The sequence below is a fragment of the Carettochelys insculpta genome, chromosome 1, assembly GCF_033958435.1.
Source record: "Carettochelys insculpta isolate YL-2023 chromosome 1, ASM3395843v1, whole genome shotgun sequence".
NCBI classification, from domain to species: Eukaryota; Metazoa; Chordata; order Testudines; family Carettochelyidae; genus Carettochelys; species Carettochelys insculpta.
In genome coordinates this window covers 179,123,215-179,143,217 of record NC_134137.1, presented here as the reverse complement: position 1 = coordinate 179,143,217, position 20,003 = coordinate 179,123,215, and the positions used below count along the sequence as shown (strand labels likewise).

Below are 20,003 nucleotides of genomic sequence, written 5' to 3'. Positions count from 1 at the left end.
ACCTTACAATCCATACTTTTAAAAACTTTCTAATTTTGTATCTACCTACTCCAGTCAAGATTATGACTAGCATACTTCCTAGCTATGTATTTATGCAGTAGATCAAAATAACACTACAGGAAATTCAATCACAAAAGTATAGACTTAAATCCTGGTCAAAGGCCTTATCCAACCACTCAAAAGCAGCATTCCAAACCCCACTCACACTGCTCTGCCTTTCTTTAACTTACGCACCCACACACACACACACAAGGGAGTGAGTAAAGGCTGAACTGTTATATGGAATTTCAGCCTTAACTGAATTTCCTTGTTTTTGAGAATTAAGTCAGGTCATTAACATTATATTCTTGGTACTTGCACACAGTAATCTTTCAGCTTGAAACACATGGGATGTACTAACTATTCTTCAAACTCCATCAGCTTTTGTCCGTGAACTGGTATGGTTAGAGCTTTTAATTGAACAGGTGTGTTCTCTCCCTTCCTGTGATGTGCAAGAAGCATAAAACTCGATTAAAGCACTTTATGATCTCCTAACTTGCATGAACTTGTATCCATGACACAAAAAGCTTTATGTTTAAATTCAAGACCTGGTGAAATAGGAAGTTAAAATTAACCTCAAGGTCTTTACAAATGAAAACCTCAACAAATAAACAGCGGTTTAGTGGTATGGCAACCTGCCCCTTTAAATCTGTGAATTAGCCCAGGATGTCTATTTTGAGTTAGAGTCTGTTTTGAATCAAATTCTGATGAACAGAGGAGTAGCCTGTGATTCACACAGGGGTGGTGACTGAAAGCCAAGTTTATCACCACCAATTAAAAGCCAGCCCTGAATATTTTTTTTGCCTCTTGTCTATAAAAAGCCTAAGGCTTTCTTTATTCCATAGGCAGTAACATAAAGATGTAAATATTTACACATCAGCAGATTAATAATATGGATAATGTCAGGAGTATTTCATTTCTATCAGGCTATATTCTACAGTATAATGATGTTATTCATTGCCTCTCCCTTCAAAACTCTGGCTCCTGAAAGGTAATGTAGGAGCTCACCCTGAAAACCAGTCATCCTTCAGATCTTGAGAAATATATCAAAGCTCGGATTCTCATTTACATTACACTGTGTACACTGTTCCGGAGGGGTAATAATGTTCCACGGTTTCAGCAAAAATATTGTGGAGTTCCGTGGCACCTTATTTGGGTATAATCATCTACCCAAGCAGACTCCAGCCCACAAAAAAGAATGCCCAAGTAAATTTTTTAGTCTCTAAGTTGCCACAAGAATTCGTGCTGTTTTTATGTAGACTGTTGGAACAGAACAGCCTCAACATGGGTGAAAATAAAAAGGGACCTTCGCATAACAAGCACAAAATTTTGACTGAAAGAGACTTAAGATTTAGCTGCTTACTCTTAGTGGATACAAGTCTCATCAAATTATTCAAGTTGTGGTAAGGCTAAGGTGTAACTTTTACCGGGTGGCAGGACCCAAACTGGTGATTTCACATGAGAATAGCTGTGAGGAAACATCAGAACTATAATAGCTATCATTTTCTGAGCTACTCCTATAAATTCACAGGCCAACTGCATCAAAAACTGTATTTTCCGAAGCAAAACAAAGCAAAGTAAAGCAATATACTAAATATATTTCCAGAGGTAGCAGCTGAGTCCCTAGAGGAGTATGAAAGACTTATTTTGCTCTGAAGTTGTGCTATCAAAGAGTATCAAAACAGAACAAGAAAGAGGGGATCTTTTCTGTTAAACCTGATACTCTGCTACGCATATAGTATTCCAAAGTAGATGAAGAATGCAAGTCTGCTACTAATACTTCCACCCAGGTAGTCATAATAACACATTAATTTTGAAGGCAATAAAAATCAAACTTACTTTGGTCTCCAAATCAGACTCTAAATAAAGTGACTGCCAAAAGCTGTTAGAGATGTAAGACTAGATCCTCTGCTGGTGTAAATTGGAGCAACTCCAGGAAGCATCTGTGCAGTCCTTGAACTTTTCTGCATACTTCTTTTCGCAGTGAGATACATGAGAGCATGTTGATTTAATTCAACGACTCACTTACTTCTCATCAGTGGCCAGATCCTGTAGACACTGAAGCCAATGAGAGGTTTACAAGAGACTTCAGTGGGCCCAGGATCAGGACTGAGAAGATAATGACAAGTAACAAACACTTTACTCCTGGAAGTAATATGCTTTTCTACGAGTTGTACATACTAAGAGCTGCACAGTAACTCTGATTTAAGAAGCAGACTGCTAAAGGAAAGCTACTGACTCAGACTATAACTCCATCCAGAACACTGGGGAGAAGCCTGACCAAATCTATTTAACTCTGATTGGAAGGCCTACGTTCAACACTATCAAGCAACATTATTTGCGAAGACAAGAAAGAGAAGGCTGTTTGCCTCAATTTGAGAGGTATTAATGCATTTGCATTTTTGACAGTTTTGTAAAATGCACAGTAGTTATCAGGATAGTTTTCTCATTCCACACCTGCTGACTCAACCCTGATTTAATGGGGGCAAAGAAAGATTGCAGAAAATTATCCAAGACTTGATTGCTTGATGTCATTCACATTATCTGGACTTGAATCCCAGATGATGTCAATATTTTGAGTCACCCTTTAAGAGGTTTTAATTAATATAAAAGCTATAGAATTTCCTTTTATCAACAGTGTCTGCTCTTACAAGCAGTGCAAGTACTTTTTTTTAGATTGGTCTTCTTCCCTGAACAATGGGCCCTAAGATCATTTGTTCGTGAATGGTTTCTTACGAAAACTTCTGCAAGTTATTGAGAGTCTGTATCCTTCACAAAGGCATATCATTAAGTAACTAAATATTCATCAAGGAATATAGCTACATATACGAAAAGATCCAAGAAAACAACATCTTTTCTTTAAAAACAAAAGCTTGAAGAATTACAATTCCAAAATAGCTAAGGATAACACAATGAACTCTGCTGTCAAAGCGAATGTTGCTATAGTCCCTGCATTGTTAAAAAGGTGCTAGACTTGACAACAATGGCATCACTGGTTAGAAAAAAACCCACAGCTGAATGTGGTAAGGTAAGCGAAGAAAATCAGCTCTATGTGCCTTTCTCACCCCCATCTTCCCACTGTGTTTTATCCACATTTCAAAAGCGGCTTGCCAAAGCAGTTAGGGAGACAAGATGGAGGAGGTAATATCTTTCCTGGACCAACTTGCATTGATGAGAGAGACAAGCTTTTGAGCTACATGGAGTTCTTCTTCAGGTCCTGAAGAACGACCTGTCCATGCAGCCCACCCTATCATTATAGCTGCTATCCTGTCTCCCATGCATCTCCTGGTTACCATAGCAACATGGAAATTATTCGCATGGGGAGGAGAAGCATCCTGAAGGCCATCTAATTCAGCAAACTTGGTTTAGACTCTGACAACTAGCAGCAAGCAGTTCCCTCACTATAAGGGAGAGTTTCAGGTACTTACCCTGAATCTGACTCTGAGGCTGAGGGTTAAAAGCAGTGGTGTGGCTCAAGGAAGCTCGTGGGTTAGGTGTGGGGGCTGGGTGATGTGGGCTGACCCTCATGGCTGTGCGACGCAACTGCTCCAGTTCACTCAGGCGCTCTGAAAAGGACAAGCTCCCGGTCTTTGTCTGTTCATCTAGTTTCTGACGATGTCCTAGTGTGGGAGGGGGGGGAAAAGATCAGAAAATCTCACTGATTTCATTTCTTTTCATGCCTTTTTTTTTTTTTTGATCCATTGGCAATGTACCTAACTGGCTAGTGGCCATCTGAAATTCAAGAAAGACTATAGCTCTGGATTAAGAGGAGACACAATCAAGTCATGCACAGTAACAACATCACAAAGCAGTATAACTCCTATGAAGTATGGACTACTAAAAAAATCTGCTACCAGTCAAAATGCTCTATTATCCCTATGATTGCGTGTGTGTGTGTGTGATATATATATTTATATATAAAGCATTTGGTGGAGGAAGGGCCTTTAAAATACACCTTGTCTACCTCTGTGGCCTCACCCTGAACTAATCTAGCTCCTCCAGCCTTGAAGCCCAGTCTGTCATCATTCACTGCCATTAGACAAGTGTATGATATGACAAAAATAAAACCCCAACCCAAACAAATAATCATGTCGGATGGTTTAGGAACTGCTCTTTAAAATAAATAGAAAAGGAATACAAGAAACAGTGTTTACTGAATGGATATTATGGGGAAACAGTGCTTTTTTATTAACATAGGGCGTTTCCAAAGCATTAAGGGTTGGGAATGTACCTTGCTGAACATCCTCTTGCTAGATAATGCTGAGGTACTCATGGCAACCGGAAGTGTGATAAGCCAGTGCACAGAACTCACCACTGTCAAATAAGAGTTTTAGGGCTGATATCCCGGGCCAGTATTCGGGGCCCCTGTGAGCTTGCTCCAAGCTCCTGCTAAAACTTTGTTGCTTTGGTAGTGGTGGGAGGAGGGGTTTGGAGTCTGTGTGCTCGGAGGACAGAGTCTGGAGGAAGCTGAAGGCAGTGAAATGACACAGATCTAGCACAGAACTTCCAAATGCTATTGGTTCTGGGCAGTGGTGGACAACCTGCGGCCTGTGTGCCATATGCGGCCCATCAGGCCTCTATGTGAGGCCTGCAAGACATAGTGTTTACCATTGTCCATGCGCAGGGTTGCCACATTCCATTGGTTTCCATGGGCCTCACTTTTTCTCGACTGGTATTACTAAAGTGACATGCAAGTAAAGGAAGGGCAGGTGAAGTGAGGTGTGTGCTGACCGCACACAACATCGACTGTGACAGCTTTGTGCTCCCTCTGCATCCAATTAAATCACTGCTACAAGTCAGTCAGCCCACCCACAAATTCTGAGTATCCTGGGAAACTGTCTTGGTTAGGACAATCTCCCGGCCCACTGAGATGAGGGAGGACCCACTCACTAGCCTAGGCTGCCTGCTGCTGGTTCAGGGAATGAAAGCCCTGTCTGGATGCATAAAGAGACCATTGAAAGGACAACTTTGAGTCATTTTGTTCCTGCTTCTTGGCGGACAGAGGGGAAGACTGACATATTGTCACCGCTCTCCATTCCACTTGTGTCCATTTGCTTCCCGTCCTACATGGCTAAGCATGTAGTCACGATCAAAGTACCTCATCATTAGAGCTAACAGCATGTTGTTGAATGAAAATTAAAGATTTTAGGTCATTGGTCTGAATGCGGCCCAGCTTCACAGTTTTGAACTTTCTTTGCCAGACAGTTTTTATAATATAAACATATAACTGCCAATTTTGCACCTGAGACATATTTCCAGCTGAACAGAAAGTGCTTTCTGAAAAGTTCTGTCTGTTCCTAACTATACAAAGCACTCTTTTACTCACAGCTAGTAATCAAGGCATAGGAACGTTCCCAGTAGCTGAAATTCTAAAATTAAATTCTCTAACTCGCATAATGGTTCCAGATCTCAGTGGCTCAGTTTTCTTCCTCCTGCCAGACTCTTGGGCACAACTGGCACTTTCTCAGATTCCTCACTGAACTATAAATTATCCCAGAAAAAAAAATAGAAATACACAGTATATGGCTGTGATTTTATCTTTAAGGCAGCTTCAAGGGAAAAAGAAAGACTTGCATCCAACACCATTAGTAGTAGTAGTGCAAACACAACTTTCTTTCATTTGTCTGCTATGCAAATTTGGATTCCGATTCAAGTCCTGAGCTCACGACGCTTCACTTGAATGCAAACACACTGAGTCACGCAAGCTGCGTGCATATGTAAAATGCCTCGTGCATTCTTATTATATTAAACATCAGCCTGCCGAATTGAAGGCCCCATGGCCGGGATTCAGCGTAACCCTTAGCAAGTCTATTGCTGTAACATAAATTATTCTCAATCTGAAGTTCAGATCAATCAATTTATGCTTTCAATGTGGTGCTCCATGCAGTGCTGCTCCTCCCCTTACTCTCCCTTCTTCTTCCTCTCTGTCACGCACCACTCTCATGGCATCACGTGTGAGTCCTGTGGCATGGAAATTAAAGGCTTATCTGTAGGATCCCTAGATACAGTGCTTTTTTTGGGCCAATATGTGCCGGTACTGAGTACCAGCACCTCGGCAGCCCCAGCCATGGCATTGGCTGGGGGTAGGGAGTAGGGAATCAGCTGAGTACTGGCTTCTCTCTCTTTTTTTTCATAAAAGGCACCTCCTAGATCGGATTATTTAAGTAACTACCAAAGTCACTGGGCTGAGAGACGGATAAAAGCTGGTGAGCTGAGAGCTCCCCTTCCTGTTACGATGTATTTGAAGTACTCAGTGTCCCACTAACTCCAGTACCTAAGGCTCTTTACATCTCAAATCTTCACTTCATGGCCAAGTCCATCCTTAACAACCAGTTTGACCTGGCTATGTCACTTAGGGCTAGGAAATAAATGTGCACCTTGTGCAATCTAATTTCATCAACTCAACTACCTATATAGATGCGGCTAGGGCAACATAAGAATTCTTCCATGGGCCTACCACCTCTGTGGCAGGGGGATTAACAACACAGGCAGTAAACCCCTTTCTGTCAATCTATAAAGTAATGAGTCAGTGTGCAACACTGGCACAGCTGTACCAACTGAGGAAACTGTCATTTGTTTTGTGTGGCAGCTTTTTAATGGGCGCTACTGAGGTATCACTGGAAATGTTATATCAGGTAAGTGACACACTGCAAAAGCGGGTTTTGTATTTGCTTTTAATGAGCTGAGCTACCCCACTCTTGCTGTTAGATGACCTCTGCAAAGAGCAATATAAAAACTTTAACTTCATAAAAGTCTACAGTATGAATATGCTGTATCAGAAAAAACCATCACTAATATTGGTTTCTCTCAGCCATGTAAAAGAACAGTTTAAGCATTGCTAGAATGGCTTATTTTTTTATTAGCATTACATTAGCAATTTGCATTGGTAGATACATCCTCACATCAGCCTTGCGAAGGAGGGATTTATTATTATTCCCATTTTATAGTTTGGGGAACTGGAACTGACTTCCCCGGGATCTCACCATGCATGGCAGAGTCCTGATTCCTAATTTAGTGCTTAACCACAAAACTGTTTTTTCTTTCCATGAGAGAGTGGAGAGTGAATGACGGACCAGGAAACCACTAATAAAGCAACACTTCCATTCTTTACAGTCCATGAAAATAACGTTGTACTGAGTTAAAAGGGGCCAAAGGGAATCAGTCCCAGCCCAGAGGCAGAGAGAAAACAACAGAAACATAATAATATTGAGGTGAACACAAAAATGTTCAGGTGATTCATATTTATAAAACAGAATAAGATGTAGCGGGTCATTTGCCAAACAGTGATTTGTTTTGCCCTCACATGGGTTAGTTAATTTAACAGGCTTCTTCTTGTTTCCCTATGGGCCAGATGCTCAGCTGGTCTCAGCTGGTGCAGCTCCACAGATTTTCATAGAGCTACTTGGCTTTACAGCAGTTCTGGATTTGACCCTGAGAATCTGATTGTGTTCTCATTCCAGGGGATGTAAATCAGAAGTAACTCCACCGAAATCAATGGGGTGTGAAACTGGTGTAAGTAAGAGAAGAAGCTGTGCCTGTACTACCAAGTAATAGATTACACTTGACACTGGGCCAGTCTCCCGTTCCTGGTCTTCTCAAAACTCCCATTAATTCTATTGTGCCAGATGTCCTCTGTATGCGAAGTAGGAAGAAGAGGCTGGCAGGATTTTTTCCCTTGATTGTAGGGTCCTGCGATTAACGCAACATTAAGGACTCTGATTAGAATAAACAGGGCATCCAATATGTTTGTTTCAGTCGTATTTTTATATCCCTTCTAAATGCAACCTTCTTTGCAACGAATTTGAAATAAGGTGCACAGTGAAAGCTCTAGTGTTTCTGATGTTTTTACTGAAAGACAACATGAAAGTCATTTTCCTCATAATGGGAGAAAATGCAGTTTTATAGGCTTTAAGAGACTGTAGTGCATTCTGAGTTTGGACTGGATTCATCTGGCAGGAACACCACTTTTTAAAAATGACAAAAACAAAGTATCTTGGTAACTCCCAAATTTTTGTACTTTGAACATTAATTATAAATGTCCACTCATTTAGGCCACATCTACACAAGCAGGTTTTCCTGCCAAAACCAGGCTTTTGCTGGAAAAATTGTGGAGCGTCTAAGCGGCAAATGCACTTTGTCAACAGTTTGTCGACAAACCCTGGCACATCTGCTGGCAGCATTATACCTCTCCCTGTTCAGTTATAATGCCTCTTGACAGCGTTCTGTCAACAAAACAGCTCTGGGGCCCTTTTGTCAACAGACAGGTCTTGCAGTTCACCGGGCAACCCTGTTTGCAGAGCTTCCAGTCAGCTATTCTGTCAACAGAGGGCTGTACAGTCTGACTGCTCCATCGACACAGCGGATTGCTCTTTCGATCTGCTTTTATGTGTAGACATGATCTGCCGACAGAAGTTTTGCTGAGAAATCCGTTTCAAGAGTCACTTCTGTTGACAGTGGCTTCTTGTGTAGACGCGGCCTTGGTGTTTAATGTTGTGACTAACCATAGCGATACAATGTCAGTGTTTTTAGCTGTCTTTTGAGGTATGCAAAAAGAAAAACTCCAGACTTGTCCTTCAAAACTACTTTCTGATTTAATTCTTTAAAGGTCTTTCATATTTATATTCATATGATCAGGTGGAAATGAAGAGATCAAGAAAAAATATAAAACATAAATATACTTAGTCTTCCAGTCCAAAATCTCAAGCCATTCAAATTCTTTTTCGAGGCTGCATATTGCAAGACTAGACTGGGCAGATTTCAACTTTAATTTTTTAATAATTTTGATGGATAATAAAGTTTATTTAAAGCACATTTTTCACTTTTTGCCAATTTAAATTTTCACCATTGTGGTTCATTATGTGGTGTGTGTGTCAGATAATAAATAACAACAATAGAGTGAGAGATTCAAAATTTAAAGCTTTATAACCATTACAACACAAATTGTGTATTTTGACGTGTAAGGGTCACAAAGTTAGTGTCCTCAATCAAACTCAAGCAGCATTTTTCTTAATTTGCCTATCCGTAAAGGTAAACACTTCTCAGTGAATCCCTCTCCTCCAATCCATTTATCTGCATATGGTGAAACTGACATTTACTGAGCTTGACCATTTAAAAATCTAACCCTGCATTCAGTTTAGCACATGGAAGCAACAATGGTTTGTCTTTCTTAAAAAGTATAGTATATTCCTAACCCCTATTTCCAGATGGTAGTAATATCAAGGTACATGCAATTTTATGGCAGACATCTTTGCATTGTATCCATAATTCTGAATAGATTTAGTTATGTCAGTCATACATCATAGCCAAACCGATTACAGACATAGGGGGGTGCTTGGAAGTGCATGAATAGTCTGGATGTTATGTATCTGTGGCATTCCCTTGACCTGCTAACATGCAGAGAGTCACCTAAAGTGTAATGTTCAGTAATGTCACCACAGCATAAAACCAAATATAAACTGACTGATACTATGGTATTGTACTTGTAATGCATCTTCTTTTGCCATTCCCGTGACAAACTTCCCCCGTTTTAGGAGGACAGTTTGTTTTTTGGGTTATCTGCAAGCATTAATAGAGGTCAGATATTCCAAGTATGATCTCTCTCTTTCTCTCTCTACTATGAGACTCAGACTTCACAACCTTAGCTGCCTTTCTGGCAGCTCCAGAACTTGTCTGGGCATTTCCATTTCTCCACCCTCCTAATAAGCCAACTTGTACATCTGTTAAATTAGTTTCCTGTGGGTTTTTTTTTTTTCACCTCCTGTTTAAATCGCTTTTATTAAAAAAAAAGTACTTGTTAACTTGACAAGAACTGTACAGTATTAACCGGTATCCTTGAACAAGAATAGATCCTACCTAAACCTTAACGAAAAGGAAATGTGTTTTGCTGCCCATGCCTCCACCAAAATTTCTACTGAATGCTGACATACATGGATTTCTATTAGAAGTGCTATTATTTAACAGCACCATATAGTCCTATGGCACCTTTGTGAGTGTCTACACTGTGAAATCTGAATTTTGAAATAATATCAAAATAGAGGATGGCTTATTCTGAATTCTGTAAACCTCATTCTATGAGGAATAGCGCCTGTTCCAAAACAGATATTTCGGAATAGGGGCTGTGTAGCCAGGCAATAGGAGCTATTTCACAATAGGTGGCCTCCAGGCCCATCTAGGATGCCCTGCGGGCCAGTCAGTGTGAAGTCTCTATTTCAAAATAACTGAGTGGTATTTTCATATGCATTTTGGCCATGTCTACATTACGAAGTTCTTTCAGAAAATCAGACCCTTTTTCGAAAGAACTCTTGGAGAGTCCACACACGAAATGCTCTCTTTTGATATGAAATTGAAAGAATGCGGCTCTTCTTCTGGAAACCCTGTCCCACTCCCGTTTCAGGAAGAATGACTGCTTTCAAAAGAAAGCTTATGTGGACACTCCACAGGCCCTTTGTTTTTCGAAGAAGCAGTCCTCATGGAGCTGGATTTTTTGATCTCTGGCCCGTTCCTTTGAAAGATCGGGGGCTATGTAGATGCTCTCTTTTGAAAGAGCCGATCGATCTTTCGATCTCTTTTTTGTGTGTGTGGATGCACTCTTTCAAAAGAAGATCACCTTTTGAAGGATCAATGTAACGTAGATGTGGCTTTTGTGTGCGTATGCCCTATTTCAGAATAAGCTGCTCTGGAAAAGCTCCTCTGAAATAGCTTATTCTGAAATAACGCTGCTGTGTAGACACAGCCTTATAGCAGGGATGTGCAAAGTGGGGGAGTGTGCCCAGGGCACGCAGGGAGGTAAAATTCCAGAAGGGAGGTACAGCACAATGTCAGGCTCATCCATTTAATTGGAAATGTTGAAATATGTTAGTGTTTTTATGTATGTATATTCACATTTATGTATCAATCAATAAACTTTTTACATTCTACTTACTTATTTTCCCAATCATTGGGAGCTCTAGAATTGTGGCTTGGGCTAGAGTGGAAGCAACATGTGGAGCAAGGAGCAGGAGGTTACTGCTTCCCAGGAGATGGGTAGGGAGGCTGCCTCTGCCCCACCAGCCCCCCACCCCAAGCATCCATGATGATACCCAGTCCACCTCCCCACAAAAATGTTTAGCCAGAGATATATAGTACACTTCATGGACAGGCCACAGGCCACTAATTTTTGTTTATTGCCCATAACTAGTCCATGACTTACCACAAATATCCCTGAATAATACATATCTTTACTCATTCATGTGACGTGTACTTTCTGTAACCATACAAGAAACTCTCTCATTTCCTTCTGCACTTTAATAAATCTTCCTGCAGTTTACTAAAGATTGGCTATAAGCATTGACTCTGGTGTGAGACCTAAGGCGCAACTGACCAAAGGTAAGTGGCTGATCCTTTGATATGAAGAGTGAACTGTATACTCTTGTGATTCCTGTTGTGTGAGGCCACCTACCACAGATATTTGCTCACCTGATTGGCAGGACAGATCACAGCACCCAAGGGGTCTGTCTGTGAGTCCATGGTAAAGCTGTTAAAGTGATTCAGCATCTGCACTTGCCGTAGTTGGTCAGTGAAATCTAAGTTTCAAACTCACAAACAAGTTGGGGTTTGTGCCCTGGTTTTTCAACAGCCTGGCCTGCGCTTGGTACTCATAGTCTTGTATTACTCTTGGGAGCACCACAAGGTTTATATACGGAAATAGGCCAATTCAATGAAGTAATAAAAATACAATAGAGCATATGGAATTTTTTAAAGGAGAATCAGTCCCTGGAAATTACATTACTTTGCAAAATTCTACCCTCATCTGACTTAAACCTCAATATATGCACTTTTAAAAGAGCTAATCCCTGCCAAGGTTAGAACAGCTCTCAGCACACTGCCAAAACCCTTCTTTGTTCCTTTATGGTTTGCATTTTCCCTCTTGCAAAATGCCCTTAAAATATACTCCAGACAGGTGGTTCAGGCCTGATTTACATTTAAAAGTGAGGTCAACAGAACTACTGCACTCAGAGGTGTGAAAAAGCCACAGTCCTGAGCACAATGGCTACATCAGCCTACCACCCCCAGGGACACAGCTAAAGCGATGGAAGAATGCTTCTGTGGTGGTAGCAACCATTGTTCAGGGAGCCAGTGCACTTCCACTACCTGAAAAAAACCACTTCTATTGCTGACAGCTGCATCCGCGCCACAGGGTTATGGCAGCAGAGTTAAGGCGCCTTAGCCATGCTGCAGTCATCCCCGTAGCATAGAGGTGACCTGTGACATAACTGCCGGTGACATGAATAAAGGAACAGGTGTGGAAACAAAAACAATACAAAAGGATAGTTCTGCCCAAAGCAGCAATCTAAAGGCACAATTAGTCTTATGCTGAAAGAAACGTTATTCCTTTCAGGTTAAATGATTGTTAAAAAGCAAATAGTAGGGCTTGCAAAAACTTCCAGGTTGGGAGCCTGAGAGAGTAAAGATATTAGGAAGCATAGATTTTTTGAGTCTACGTTGCCTCAACTACAATGACAAAACCTGAGGCACGGCGTAAACATAAAATTAAGTCAGGCAAACTTCAGCCCCCTCCCCCCCAGACACCCACCTACCCCCTGAGTGTAAGTTGGGGTGGACCAGATTTGGGCCACCAAGCTGCTGAATCCAGCCTGCAGAGCACCTCAGTCACCGGGAGTGGGAGGGGGTTCCCACGCTGCTCTCACCCGCTTTGCAGAATCTCTCAGCTCCCATTATACCACCTACTGCATTGCACCACTTCCTTCACCCAAACTTCTACCCAGACTTCACACCCCTCCTGCACCCTTATTCCAAGCTACCTTCTGAACCCAACCTCCATCCCATTCCCCATAACTCCTCCATTAATATCATGGAAGAGTGCAGCTCTTGACCACTTACCAAATTCTTGAATGGCCCCCCTTCAAAAATTATTGCCCATCCCCAGTGTAGGTGCAGCTGTATGGATGGAAAAGTATCTCCATTAGTGTATCTCCTGTTATTTGAGAAGCTGACGTTCCTGCTCTGGCCTTCCATCATTGCAGACTGTGTCTACACTACAGGGTTAAGCTAGCATTGTTACAAGAACCCTTTCTCATCCTCTGAGCCAAAGCCACGTTAAGACGAATTACAACAGGAAATGTGAGTTTTCCCCGTCTTAGATATTTACCATGCAAACTTGGACAACATATGAAAAGATAACCATCCTCCTACGGAAAAATTGGCTGCACCATATTTGCCTTAAACAAACAAATCAATCTTTGGATTCACCGAGTACATGGAATAGTAACTCACAACAGTTTTGCTGTGCAATTGTTCAGAATACCTGACTTTTCAGTGAACTAGCTTGGACCGTGTCTTCTCTCACTTAAGAGCCCCTCCCTGGTAGCAGTGCCCTGTTGTGCACAAGCAGGACTCCAGCTCACTGAGCACTCAGACATTTCTGCCTAATCTTGATTTTACATTTTCACACCACTTTTGCTTCCTTCATTTTCTTCCCAGCTGCAGAGAGATATAGTGAGCTACTGTGTAGTATTTTGAAAGCAGGGCCTCTGAAGAAGTTGCCAAACTGCATACAAGCAGGTTATTCTTTAAGCTTGTTTTCTTTGGCTTGGTATTAGCAGCACAGAATGAGTCAAAACAGTATTGACTTTCAATAGGGAAGTGGTGTGGTCAACCAAAACTGTTTGTGGCTAGATTGTAAAGATAGGTAGAGCAGGTAATGAAGACCAGCCCAGAGTGCAGTGCATAGGCAGGAAAGGCAGGAAGAATCAGTCTGGGTTGTCAGTAATTAAGTTAACGTTACCGATTACAGTTTTCTGCTGGTTTGTGTGCTAAGGTCACAAGGTAGCCTTACAGTTCCTGACCAGCCACTCTTAGAAAGCTGGTCAGATTAGTTCTTTGCCTTGAACTGTTATACGTCAGATGAAGAATTTTAAGCAGTACAAAGAAACTGGAGCACTTTCTATCACTGGCTGGTTTAACTTCCTTCACAGATCTCCCTTCTTCTGTTTGTGCACACTGCTCTGTTTCTTGAGCACAAACGAGAGGCTCTCTCTGTGGTATCTGAAACAATAATAGCCGGCATATCGACAAAGTGTGGTGTATGCCAGGCAAACGTTTCTCTTCCTCCAGAGATAGATGCACACAGCCTCTTCTATACACCTTTCTCCCTTACTTATGACATAAAAGTCAACTCCTCAGGCACAGTCCGTTGCACCACTAACATGAACAGCCTGGCCCACAGGAAATACCTTTTACCTTTTCGTTAAAACTCAGTTCCTTAGGCAAAAGGCAAGAATCTGAATCACCTAGGGAGGAGAAATCCTTTTCCAGGAACTTATTCATCACAGTGTGTCAGAGAAGGATAAAACTATGACAGCCTCTGGTGTTGTCATACGGGGCTACATGAAGGAAAGAGCTACAGCTTCTGAGAGCAGCAGACGAGCTGAGCAATGACTGCCGCGTAAAAGCCTTTCTACTCCTTGAAATGAACCACAAGAGGAAAACATGGCTGCTCACTGAGAAACGCTGACTCTGTGCAGACCCAAAGCTAGCCCTTTACCCAGCATGCCTACTAATCTGTTAAGCCCCATAACTAGAAAAAAAAACAAAACAACTTTCTACTCAGGACTCCAGGGCTACGTCTACACGTGCACCCAACTTCGAAATAGCTTATTTCGATGTTGCGACATCGAAATAGGCTATTTCGATGAATAACGTCTACACGTCCTCCAGGGCTGGCAACGTCGATGTTCAACTTCGACGTTGCTCAGCCCAACATCGAAATAGGCACAGCGAGGGAACGTCTACACGCCAAAGTAGCACACATCGAAATAAGGGAGCCAGGCACAGCTGCAGACAGGGTCACGGGGCGGACTCAACAGCAAGTCGCTCCCTTAAAGGGCCCCTCCCAGACACACTTTCATTAAACAGTGCAAGATACACAGAGCCAACAACTAGTTGCAGACCCTGTATATGCAGCACGGACCCCCAGCTGCAGCAGCAGCAGCCAGAAGCCCTGGGCTAAGGGCTGCTGCCCACGGTGACCACAGAGCCCTGCAAGGGCTGGAGAGAGAGTATCTCTCAACCCCTCAGCTGATGGCCGCCATGGAGGACCCCGCTATTTCGATGTTGCGGGACGCGGATCGTCTACACGTCCCTACTTCGATGTTGAACGTCGAAGTAGGGCGCTATTCCCATCTGCTCATGGGGTTAGCGACTTCGACGTCTCGCCGCCTAACGTCGATTTCAACTTCGAAATAGCGCCCAACACGTGTAGACGTGACGGGCGCTATTTCGAAGTTACTGCCGCTACTTCGAAGTAGCGTGCACGTGTAGACGCAGCCCAGGAAAGCCCTGCATGGACAGCAGTCTGTTTTGAAAACCACAGCACTGCACAGGAATACTGGACAGTTTTTGTTTTTTAATTCCTGTTCTCAGAAGCACTGCGCCCCCTCCCCCCACAACTCCCCTCTCCTCTCCCATTTGTAGGGGTAAGTGATAGGGCCTGAGATGCAGAAGAGCTGCTGACCTGCTGCTACATGGAGGTGGAGAGAGGAAGTGGACCGTGGAAATGCTGTGTGATGGGACTTGTTGGAACTTGCTCGGCACACACCACAGAACTTAGCCCCAGGCCAGCTCTCTCAGCAAAGGTATGGAAAGTATGTGGGGGAGGATGCAGAACAGCACAGAGGCATTGCCAGTATGTCCACAAACTAGGCAGATCCATTGGCTAAACACCTTACCTATGTCTACAGAGCCCCTCCCTGCCTGATGGGGCATGCAAATGAGTGAAACTGGAAATGCAAATGAGTCATGGATTTAAATAACACATGCCCCATTTGCATATTCCTGTGTGATCTGGCTTCTGGAAGAGCCATTTCCGGAAGCTAAAGCAGCCATGTGGAAGGGGTTCCTTCAAAAGGAAATCCCCCTTTTGAAAGCACCCTTCTTCCTATTTTGTTTGGCTGCTTTGGCTTCCAGAAATGGCTCTTCTGGAAGCCAGATCACACAGGAATATGCAAATGAGGCATGTGATACTTAAATCCACACCTAATTTGCCTTTCCTATCTCGCTCATTTGCATGCCCCTTCTGAAAGGGAGGGGCCATTTAGATATAGCTCTTAGGTGCTGGGCATACAGGCAATGTACATACTGTATTCTGGAAACTGACGTAGTTGATTGTACAGTGCATCCTAGGCCTGATTCCATTTTCCCTTATCCCACATGAGTTCCCCACCTGTCATTGGCTCAGGCTTTAGAGCAAGGATGAGAATATGGTCCTTAATGAAGAAAGGAAGACTAAGGAAAGACAAGAGAGAAAGGTCCCAGTCTTGCATTGCCTAAACTCATTGACTTCAGGACTTGTCCCTATATGAAGAAGAGCAATCACTGGACATATATCCAGCTGTGTAAACTGTGGGCTTTCATCTGCCTGCTAAAGTAAATCTATTATGTTTAATAAAATATCTTGACTGGATTGTATATTAAACACTTTTGCTTATACCCACACACATCTATTTGGTATTTTCCTATATTCCTATGGAAAAACCAGAAAGATGTGCTTTTCACCAACCTTAATAATACAAGGTTCTCCTTGGATAAATAATGATCACCCTTCCTGTGTGCAGCAGGGGTTTGGCAGTGGTTAAGAGTCAGCTGGTAAGGAAGTGGAGTATTTATTGTATTTTTAGGGATGTATTTTCAAAAGTACCACATTGGCCTAATTCTGCTTCCATTCAGTTATTGAGAGTTTTACCATTGACTTCAACGGAAGCAGATTTAGGCCAAGACTGAACATGTCTGACAATCCCAGAATACAAACAGAAGTATGCATTAATACTTAAAAATACTCACAACAGTCAATAAATGAGAACTACGCACAGCAGAAATCAGATCAACAAAAAGGAAAAGATTTATGAGAAATTTAATGACTTGTTTGATTTAGATTAAAAATAGAACTCTTTGAAGGAAGATGGCTCAGGTAGGATGAATTTATGATAACAAAAACAAGTGAAATAACTCTTATGACAAAGTGTATTCTTACTGCGGTTCATTCCCAGCCCTGCCCCAGATTTGCTGTAAGTCTGACATTTTCTCAGTTCTTGTAAGAAAGAAGGTTGTACCGCCAACAAAACTAGAGGCAAAGTTGGGGGAGGGAGAGCTGAAGCAGGAAGGAGGGGCAGCTAATACCTTTTACGGGACCAGCTTCTGTTGGCAAAGAGACAATCTTTTGTGCTGACACAGAGCTCTTGTTTAGACCTGGAAAGGGACTCAAGAGTGTCCCAGCTAAACACAAGGGGCTTGTCTACACTTGCCCCCAACTTTGAAGGGGGCATGGTAATCAGGGCCATGGGCGATTACTAATGAAGTGCTGCAGTGAATACACAGCACTTCCTTAGGCTAATTTTCCCCCACGGCAATTTCTCAGCTGCAAACTTTGAAGTGCCAGCATGCGTCTAGCCGCGGGCACTTTGAAGTGCCTTTACTCCTCAAAATTACAACCTATATGAGATTGACTTGAGTTTTTAGCACAGACACACCCTTTGTTACATTCTTCCTCAAGCTCTGCTCAGCAACCTATGCACTACACTGCTCTTTGAGAAGAGTTCATATGCTTAGTCAGGTATGGCCAAAATTCATTAGGAAAACCATGTATTCATGCTGGACAAACATCTTTAACATCCAACTTTTGTCTGGGCAACTCATCTTAAAAAAATCTGGGGTAAATGGACAAATCCTTTGGATATACACAATGCCTTCTGCACACAGCTCTGCTAGAGAATCACCTCACTGCTGTATCCTTAAAACAATCCAAAAGGAGGAACTAAAAGAAGTCAAAGAAGGGAAATTGTTTTTAAGAGCAGATAGGTCAGATAGCCCTATGCACCTATTTAAGAGGCAACATAATAGTACTACCAAGCTTCCCAACCAAACGTATTTTTATCAGGACCAATACTCTTGATCAGGATACGACTAATGATTTTTCCCATGTAGTTATTTCATAGAAACATAACTTGGTTTATGAATCAGAGAATCAGAGAAGATGGGATTGAAAAATGAACTTTTAGGTCATCCTGTCTCCTTGCCAGTGGAAGATGTTTCACTCTGGTCCAAAAGTCAAAAGTAAGTATTGTTAAAAACTGAAAAAATGAAAGGTTTTAAAGAACAATGAAAATAGCAGAGGAAGATTCATGTCCTTTTTGGTTTGGTTCTATGCACTAAAATAATTTTGTAAGAAATGCTGCCTAGATATGCATATTCAGAAACACAGCAAAACCAGATATGATTCTGTAACTAGTTTGTACATGCAGTTACCACAAATGATATTTACACAGGAAACTGACTGTTAGATAAATAAATGACCATTTCCATGTACAATTGTTAAAACCAAGTATACAGGAAAGCACAGAATTGTGCAAGCATTTTATGGTTTTCATCCGAAAAATCTGGTTTTCTACATATCTGCAGACATGCACTCACTGTAGTACATGATATATTTATTAGTCACACCTTTACACATCACAAATAGTTTTTAAAAACCCCAGCAGTTAATGGATATGTGCTTTCACAGCCTTGTCTATCGGTATAGCTCTACTTGGTAAAAATGACTTAAAATCTCATTACATGCTCTGCTTTTGCCCATCCTATGCACATAAATTATGGAGGCAGACGGCTTCTATTATAAGGCCCTAACACAATACACCTAAAATTTTGGGTCAAAAACATTTGACCAAATAATCTCTCACCAGAGAGAGCATTTCTGTAAAGTTTGAAGATAGTTTGTTGATCTTATGCAGTTTTTTTAAGGTAAAGTTCATGAAAAATTGTCCTGGTTTGAAATTTTAAACTTTGTCTTACATTTTTGCTGAGCTCAGAAATGGCTGTTGCCACTTTTTCACTTCCCATATAGGAGAAAACTTAGGCATTAGTTATATTTGATGACTATAAAAGTCATCATATTGTAAAGATGAAACAAATTTAGTAACCATTTTTGTTGTTGATAGATTTTGTTCTAATCCTGCACATATTGATTTCTATGGGCATTAAGGAACTTACCTTGTGCCCATTAATATTAATAACAATTAATATTAGTAGCAAAGGAGTGAGTTCTGTGTGTGAAAATGTTGCCCTCTGTTGATTGACTACCACTTCACCTATGGCAATGCATATGGTAGAGACACTGCATGCCCAGCTATAAACAGCAGTGTAGACTTGGAGGCTTGGTTTAGGCATGAACCCTCAGGGTATATTCACTTCATAGCTCTCTAGATGCCCAGGCAGTACCTCCAAAGTATACACTGATATTTTTAGCACTGTAGCTTCTCTCTGCCTCTCTTCTGTGAGATTCTTTCCCTGCTGCTTCCCCACTATCAGAGACTCTCACTGTCACATGTAGCAAGACACTGCAGTGACAAGTATAGACACAGCTTGCCTTCCACTGTGACATGTATCTACACAGACTCCACATGCTGCCACAAGCATAGACAAGACTTTAGAAAGAACATCCAGGGATGAATTCATTGGGGATTGGCCTTGCTTTGAGCAAGGGGTTGGACTTGATGACCTCCTAAGGTCCCTTCCAACCTCATGATTCTACAATTCTACAATTTCTACAAATGGCATCTAGTAGAGGCATTCCTTTAGACGGTGTTATTTTCTAGAAAAACAGGTGCTGGAACTGAAGTCTGATGATTTCTCATAAGAGTTATGGTGTTCAGTTTTAATGCCATGGTCCCACACTGCTGAGGGATTGGGAGGGGCTCTTGCCCTGGTCCCTGTGCTGCTGCAGGACTGACGGTGAAAATTTTTTTGGTGTTCTAATGGAAAAAAGGTGCTGGAACTACGTTCCGGTGTGTTTCACCAGAAAAAAAGGCCTCCCTTTGGCTCAAGTGGTGGAGTCTTGTGGTTTTAGTCTTGAAGGATCAGGTTCAAGGGCCAACTTTGCAGGTGTGCTGCTTTATTATGAAGAGGGGATAAGCCTT

The 20,003-nt window shown here is 41.9% G+C and overlaps 1 protein-coding gene across 2 annotated transcripts in view; it reads right to left on the bottom strand.

Moving 5' to 3' along the window:
• RUNX1 (RUNX family transcription factor 1) overlaps positions 1-20,003 on the bottom strand; it is a 95,669-nt gene that overhangs the window by 38,386 nt on the left and 37,280 nt on the right. The window contains exon 4 of one of the 2 annotated variants that reach the window (XM_074996400.1): positions 3,468-3,659. The exons of the other annotated variant lie outside the window; for it this stretch is intronic. Coding sequence (XP_074852501.1) covers positions 3,468-3,659 — 192 coding nt within the window. The remainder of the gene's footprint in view (positions 1-3,467; positions 3,660-20,003) is intronic. 2 annotated transcript variants of the gene reach the window in all.